Source organism: Sinocyclocheilus rhinocerous, unplaced genomic scaffold, assembly GCF_001515625.1.
Source record: "Sinocyclocheilus rhinocerous isolate Xijiao unplaced genomic scaffold, SAMN03320098_v1.1 scaffold1089, whole genome shotgun sequence".
In the NCBI taxonomy this organism is placed as follows: Eukaryota; Metazoa; Chordata; class Actinopteri; order Cypriniformes; family Cyprinidae; genus Sinocyclocheilus; species Sinocyclocheilus rhinocerous.
Genome location: NW_015664192.1, coordinates 60167 through 68558, shown reverse-complemented (window position 1 = coordinate 68558; position 8392 = coordinate 60167). Strand labels below are relative to the sequence as shown.

At 41.2% G+C, this 8392-nt stretch overlaps 1 protein-coding gene across 1 annotated transcript in view; it reads right to left on the bottom strand.

Annotated features, from left to right (window-relative positions):
- Positions 1–508: 508 nt before the first annotated feature.
- Positions 509–8392, bottom strand: part of LOC107729873 (nuclear factor 7, ovary-like) — a 10823-nt gene continuing 2939 nt past the window's right edge. Inside the window, exons 2-6 of the mRNA XM_016540596.1 lie at positions 6297–6392; positions 5841–6071; positions 5749–5771; positions 5550–5668; positions 509–996 (exon numbers count right to left, since the gene is read on the bottom strand). Coding sequence (XP_016396082.1) covers positions 509–996; positions 5550–5668; positions 5749–5771; positions 5841–6071; positions 6297–6392 — 957 coding nt within the window. The remainder of the gene's footprint in view (positions 997–5549; positions 5669–5748; positions 5772–5840; positions 6072–6296; positions 6393–8392) is intronic.

Below are 8392 nucleotides of genomic sequence, written 5' to 3'. Positions count from 1 at the left end.
TGAGAAATGGATGTTGTTCCCTCAACATAGGATCTGAAGGCCACGACTTCGCATCACAACATTTTATCACGTTCCCACGAGTTAATATGACGCTTCCACAAATTAATATCTCGTGGCCACAACATATTATCACATTCCCACGAGTTAATACGTCGTGGCCATGACAAAACTAAGTGAACGGAACATACCCCTGCCCGGTCACCGTACAATAATCAGGTAAATGACAATTGTCCTAAAAATGTGACTCTAAAATGGGCAGGGCTTCATGACACATCATTGTTTCACATTGGTCAGATATGAATAAGATTATTTCTTTTAACCCTACATCATGTGTTAATCATAATAATGTCATCATAATAATTTTTCTTTTTTAAAGATGAATGAATGTACTTGTTTTCTGATCTGATATTCATATCAACAGTCTCTTACTCATGTGATCTGGATTAAACATTGGAAACATGACAAAAGATGAAAGCAGGAAGATCCAGACCTACAGGAGTAACTATTACTAACTATTGAAGGGTACGATCCTCAGAGAGTCAGGACTACTGAAGAATGGGAAGAGTGTGTTATTGAAGGTAGTTTTGAATGTGTGTAGATGTGTGTTAGTTACAGGATCAGAGAATGACACCTTTCCTCTGTCATAGTCCAGATTCACTCTCACACGATCAAGCTGCTGTTGAACACGAAAACCAGAACGCAAAGACCGTCCGTACTGATACACACTCCAGACATCATTGTTAAAACAATCACGTCCCTTCCTGGGGTTTGATGCTGTAGTTACTCCAACAGTCCAGGCTGAACTCTCTTTAAGCTCCACATCCCAGCAGTGTGTTCCTGAGTTAAAACCCTCTGAACCCAGAACACAGGGAAACTCATCAAATCTCTCTGGATTATCAAGAATAGTTTGATTGTTCCTGCTGTATCTCACACTGGTCAGATCATCAGACAGGACGAGACGTGGATGAGCCGTGTTTGGATCCAGAATCACAGGAGCTGATGAGACACAATCAACAGATGCTGTTATTCTGATGTTCATATAACATACCTGTCAACATTTGGGTCCCAAAAAAATGGGAGCTGGGGGGGAGGGGGAAAAAGTATCAATTATTATATTATATTATTATTATATTATGCTAAAATAACAACAACTTACTGACACATAGTAAGAAATGGTTATAAAAAAACTGAAACAGAAGTGAAACAAGTAGTAGGAATTTAATTATTTAATATTAATATTCATTTAATTATGAATATTAATAATTTAAACAATTATTATCAAACAATTATTTAAACTGCGTGTTTTCTGCATAAAAATAAGGGTCGTTTTTGGCTTTGGACTAAAACAAAAAGCAGAAGGGCTTATTGAAAAATGCTAATTCATTCTCTCTTCATTCTTTCGCTTTTCGCCAGGAATATAGCCATTTCCCCGGTAACCACAGTAAAGCAGCGCAGCATCTGATTTTGCAACTTGCAGCGCTCATATTTAATTAATTAAACCATAGCCTTTTGAAGTGTAAGCTATATCTGAATTTGCATGTATATTTGTTTTTTCCACTGGAGCACCTCCTGAGTCTTCTCCTCCCGTCCAATTTCTACCAGTGATCCTTTCCTTCCCGCGGTACTCATCACTGTTGCAGGTTGCCAGGTTGAGGGGACAAATGGGTTGAAATTTGTATGTGTCGATTGTGTGAAAAGGATGCGTTTCATACAAGATCTGGCAACTGGGCAACCTTGGAAGTCATTTGAGAGACTGGTGTTGGCCTACCTGAAGGACATTACTGGACCCTTGCTGGATCCTCTTTAGTTTGCTTACAGAGCAAACAGGTCTGTGGATGATGCAGTCAATATAGGAATGCACTACATCCTCCAGCATCTGAACAAACAGGGACTTATGCAAGAATCCTGTTTGACGACTTCAGCTCCGCTTTCAACACTATCCTCCCGGATACCCTTCTGAATTAAATGACACAGCTCTCTGTACCCACCTCCATCTGTCAGTGGATCATCAGCTTCCTGACAGACAGGCAGCAGCTAGTGAGGCTGGGCAAACTCACATCCAGGACTATCACCATCAGTACTGGCGCCCCTCAGGGATGTGTTCTCTCCCCACTGCTCTTCTCCCTCTACACCAATGACTGCACCTCTAAAGACCCCTCTGTCAAACTCCTGAAGTTTGCGGACGACACTACAGTCATTGGCCTCATCAAGGGTGGAGATGAGTCTGCTTACAGACAGGAGGTTAAAGAGCTGGTTGTCTGGTGCAGTCACAACAACTTGGAGCTGAACACTCTCAAAACAGTGGAGATGATCGTGGACTTCAGGAGAAACCCCCCTGCACTTTCCCCACCCACCATCATGAACAGCACTGTGGCTGCAGTGGAGTCATTCAAGCTCCAGGGAACCAACATCTCTCAGGACCTGAAGTGGGACAATCACATTGACTCAGCAGAGGCTGTACTTCCTTTGCCAGCTGAAACATTTCAACCTGCCACAGGCACAGATGACAAATGTTCTGCTCTGCTGTTATTGAGTTGGTTCTGTGCACTTCTATAACTGTCTGGTTTAAGTCAGCCAGCAAATCAGATATAAGAAGACTGCAGCGGACTGTTAGGACAGCAGAAAGGATATTTGGTGTGCACCTGCCCAACCTTCAGGACTTGTACAACTCCAGAGTGAAGAAATGGCCAGGTAACATCATCACAGACTGCTCCCTTCAGGCAGACGCTACAGATCTCTGTGCACTAGAACATCTAGGCATAAAAACAGATTTTTTACCCCCATGCCATCTTAAACAGCTAACACAGAAATGACCACCTGTTTTCTGTAATTAATTCATTCTATTAATTCTTGAGAGAGAGGAAACAATTAGATATAATGTACATACAAGTGCATATTTGTTTATACAGCTGATAATACAGTACACAATGCACAAACCTGTACATAAACCTTCTGTTCCAGATGTATACCACATTATTATTATTATCATTATCATTTTCCTTGATCGTATTTAAATGTTCTCTTATTCTTGTGTCATATATGTATGATTATGTACATGTATGTATGTATGTACCAAGAGTTCCTGAAAAACCACAAACAAAAAATGTCCTTGTGTGTTTGTGCACACTTGGCGAAAGCTTATTCTGATTCTGATTCTGAAACAATGTTAGCAACAAACCAAAACAATCTAACAACATGTTAAAATATGTTAGCAACATGCTAAAATGCTAGCCATACATCATAGCAATCATATAGCAATCTATTTATCCATGTTTCTGAGAGACCTATTCCTTAAGTGCTTGGAGGAAGTAAAGTTGTGGATGGCTGAAAATCTCGTTCAATTGAATGAAAATAAAACAGAAGTTATTATTTTTGGTCGCACAGCTGGTAGCCTGATGGTAAACGATAACTTGGGCCCATGGAAGGTGTACCTGCAGGATCAAGTAAAGAACTTGGGAGTCATTTTTGACTCATCTCTCATATTTGATTGACAAATATAGACGGTGGTCCGTAATTGCTTCTTTTATCTAAGGGCAATAGCCAAATTTAAACAAATTCTTCCAGCCAGGGACCTGGAAAAAGTTGTCCATGCCTATATTTTTTCCCGTCTAGACTAGTATAGTGCTCTTTATGTTGGGACTTGTCATAAACATGTTGCTCGCTTGAAGTTAGTACAAAATACTGCTGCAAGGTTGTTAATGAATGCTAGGAAATCAGATCATGTTACTCCCTTATTGTCTTTTTTAGGATGGTTACCAGTACAATTTAGGATACAATATAAGATTTTGATATATGTCTTTAAAGCTCTTCACAGAATGGCGCCAGAATATCTAGTTGAGCTTATTAAGCCCCACAGTCCAAGCGTAATACTAAGATCATCAAATAAGTTTCTCCTAACTCTCCCTCATGCACGTCTCAAATTGAAGGGTGATTGTGCTTTCTCCGTCGCTGGTCCAAGACTGTGGAACAACAATCTGCCACTTGATGTTAGATCTTCCTTATTAACTTTAAATGTTATTAAGGATTGTTTCAAGCGACAGCTGAAAACTCATCTCTTTCGAAGCTACTTGACTTCATCATCATATAAAAAATAAAAAATAATAATATTCTATCTCTTTATTTATTCCTTCTCTTTCTAGCTTGTACTTATTTGAACAATGTCTAAAAACTTGGTATTACAAGCACTTCCTGTATCTGTTTGCCTCTTTTAAGAAGAATCGCTTTATGTATCCCCCAATTGTAAGTCGCTTTGGATAAAAGCATCTGCTAAATGTCTAAATGTAAATGTTAGATCTTCCTTAACTTTAAATGTTTTTAAGGATCGTTTGAGATCATATTTGTACTCCCTGGCATTTTAGTATATGGATGTTTGCTGTGAAGAGCATGCAGCAGGTCCTTCTGTGCTGGTAGAGTCAAAATGTCATTAGTTGAATAGATATTCATTATTACAACAGCATTTGAGGTTCCTCAGATCAGCACACTGACAGAACCTTAGGCTGGTTTCACACCACAAGCGTGGGTTTCGCGTCAGCTTCACATTAGCGTAACTACATCGTCACTGCAGCTGCAGACTTGCAGAGTATTCACACTGGAAGCGTCTGTACAGCGTCAGAGCAGCGGCTCCAAAGTTACATATTTCTTTACACAGACAACTATAAATTTGTTTTTAGAAGTTGGTCATTTATAAACTTCAAAGTTTTAAAATCTTGAAAGTTTGTTAACATGGGATTCATCTGTTAATTGTAAACAACAAACACAACCAAGAAAACCGCTCTGATCACGTCTTTTCAGACATACTTTGATGTAGATTGTGCTGTTTATAATGTTATTTTTTTTAATACACCATACTTTCACCCAAACTGAATAATTAAAAACAAGTTTAAATGGGTAAATCTTCTATACATATTTTTGATTCTTTATTTAATTTTCTGACATACTCCAATTCTAGTTAAAACACACTAGACCTGCTTATTCTGTGCATTTTTTGCACTTTTTGTGTGAAATCATATTTATTTTGTCCATCAAAAGTGTGCCGTCACTTTGATTGAGCGTAAGCTGCACAGCAAAATTAGACTCTGCGCCGCAATCATCGCTTCAGTGCTGCTCCTGCTCCCGGTGTGAATGCACTCATTTGTTAACATGCATGCTGAACAAAAATATGTGCTGCTCACGCGCCACTCACGCTTGTGGTGTGAAGGAGAAAGTTTAAATAGGCCAGTTCTCTGATGAGTTTATGAAATGTTCGTCCAGAAGCACCATCATAAGGCACTTCAAATATGTTCCTGGAGCACACAGGGTTCCAGTGTATCAGTCAGAAGAAGCCCAGATGATGCTTCACGTATCTTTTCATTTTTATACTGTTCTGGAATTGAGTAGATGAAGAAAGAAGAATCATTATAAGAACATAATTGAAAGTACTGATTATATAACCTTTCTACAAACTAATAATCTAGTACACGTGATTGTCTCATGAGGAACCTTTAACTCTCCCCCCATCCGTCATTTCCAGTGTGTGTGTGCGAGCTCAGATCTTCTGCAGTCATACTCACTGTTCTGGACGATGTCCTGCATCTTCTTCCAGACTCTGAACGGCAGGTTACCCAAGTAACGCGGCACATGAATCAAAGCTCCAGAAAGCTGTGGATCCGGCTGTGATGAGATCTGGACTCTGGAAGAACATTCAGGATCAGAACTGCAGTGGCTTTGGATCAGAAGCAGAGAGAGCAGAGACAGCAGCAGATCACTCACCTTTCCATTGAGACGAGAAACTCCTGCAGAACAAACACACCATTGATCATCAACAACTCAATCAATCATCAATCAACCATCTTAAATCAGACCTTCAGAAAGCAGACGTAACTGGATCTCATCATCTCCTCCATGTCTTTGATTGTGTGTGAAAGAGCTGAGATGTGTCTGTTCATCTCCTCCAGCTTCTCCTTCATCATCTGCTTCTTCTGCTCCTCTTCCTCCCTCAGTGCAGTGATTGTAGCTTCTTCTTCATCTCTGACAAACCGATGAAGCTTCTCAAACTGCTGTTTAATCTGATGCTCTGTGTGCTCAGCTTGAGACTGAAATCAAACCACATTCTCTTCAATCATCTATATCGACATACATCAACACATCACATCATTCATATCTGAGATTAACTCTGATACTGACATATAACCTGATCCAGAAGCAGATTGCTGCTCGTCATTTACAAAAACAACAAACTGGAATCCATTATATTAAATATATAAAATCATAACTGTATATACTGATTCTACAGCTGTAATGACATTCAGTTTCCTCACCTTAATGTGTTGAACTGTTTTCTCAAATTCTCCTTTCAGTGTTTCATTGTGTTTCAGTTTCTCTTGTAAGGACTTCAGTGCTGTATTGAGCTCCTCCTAGAATTAAACAAAAACACATTTAAAAAACAAACAAACAAAAACAGATTACAGTGAACAGAAGAAGAGAAGACAATACCGTGATATGATCATATAATGCAGTGAAAAATATTTGCCCCCATCCTGATTTCTTCTGTTTTTGTGTATGTCTCATATATCTCAAAAGTTGTCCAATACCAACTGAGCCTGCGTGAAAATGTATTTGTCTCTGTACAACAAATCAACACTTAAATGGGACTTTTCAACAGCATGAAGTTCTCTTGCTCTTAAACAGTTACACACTATAACACACATGAAAGAAATTACAAGAATGATGAGGAAGAAAGTGATTGAAAGGATTACAAAGCTATTTCAAAGGCTCTTGGACTCAAATAATCACAAATACCGCTTTTCCACTGGGGCTGGTGCCCAGTTGGAAACCGGGCTTTGCTTTTCTGCTCAAAAAATCCTGGGCCGGTGCCCAGATCCTGCTTACGAACCGGCCCCGAAACCTTGCTGGTCATGAGCAAGGGAACCTATGATGTCAGTAGGCGGAGATTCCACTACAGACCACAGTTTGAAAGGCACTTGTATTTTTAAAAGCCGTCAGAGTTTAGTTAAATTAACAACAACAATTACGCTCTCCTTCTGTAAGAGATAACAAGCGATTCTAGTCACATGTTAGTGACGTAGAGGGTTCTGCTCCTTGCCAGTGGAAACACGAGCCGGTTCTGAACGAGTGTCACCCTAGGCCGAGCACCGGCTCCAGCTCTGGCACCAGCCCCAGTGGAAAAGCAGTAAGTGAGAGCCATTATCTCCAAATGGAACAAACTCAGCACAGTAGGGGGGAACTAAACTGTAATGAGCCTTTAATTTACTGTATAGCCTAGTCCACGCTTAAGCTTGCCACAAAGCACTGGCAAGAGTAATGACCACTTGTTGGGAAAAATAGCAAGGAGATATTTTAATTATTCAATAAAAATGTCATGTTTCTGTTCTGTGCTTTTACATTTTGTTTTTCTCTGTATTTCTGTCCCCCTGCATTAGTTCCCTGGTTAGTCTTTTTCCTTAGTAATCCATTAGTCTCATTGGTTGTTAATTAGCCCTACACTTGTTCTGTTTCTTCATGACTGCATTCTCTCCTATATTTAAGCCCTCTATTTCCCTCAGCTCTCTGTCTGGTATTGTTTTGGTGATGTTGGTTTGTTGTGTTTTGGATTTACGTTTGGATTACAAGCGTTCTATATTCGTTTTGTTTTATTTATACATTTTTTTTATAATGGAATTGTCAGCCGCACAGCTCCTATGCCTGGAGCAGTTGGACCGTTCACTGGCGTGCCTTACGCACTACCCCAACCGCTTGCTCTGTGTATTTTATATCACCAGCCTGAGCGAGTGGTGTAAGGCATGCCTGACAGCGAACGGTCCCCGAGAGGATTTCACCGCTTTTGTGGAGTGGGTGCTGGTGAATTGTGGATTACCGTTTACCATCGACACCACGGAGGAATTCACCAGCCCCACTCCCAATCCAGAGCCCAGCCAGCCTTCACTGAGCACTCGCCAGAGCCCACCGCAGAGCCCAAGCCCGCCGAGACCAAAGAGCCTGAGCCAATAGGAGCGACACAGCGGAACATCACCCTGGAGCCCGAGCTCGACGACGCAACTGGCCAGGTGCATTGTGTGATGGGAATGGATTATAACCCCGCCTACACTCCCACCACTGAGGGTGAGCTGCCGCTGACCTCTGGACTACTAGACTGTTTAAATGAGCATGAATACTTGCTTCTCCCTTCCCCGCTGGTCCTGCTGAGCTCTCATTCGTCTCCGCTGGTCCCGCCCAGCTCTCCTTCATCTCCGCTGGTCCCACCCAGCTGTCATTTGTCTCCGTTGGTCCCGCCCAGCTCTCCTTTGTCAGCCAGCTCCTCATCTGCAATGTCGGGAAGGTTCCCACCCAGCCTCCCACTCCCTCCTCCTCTGTCTCATCCTGCCAGTCCATTGACCCTGTGTCAGCTGGCCACTGG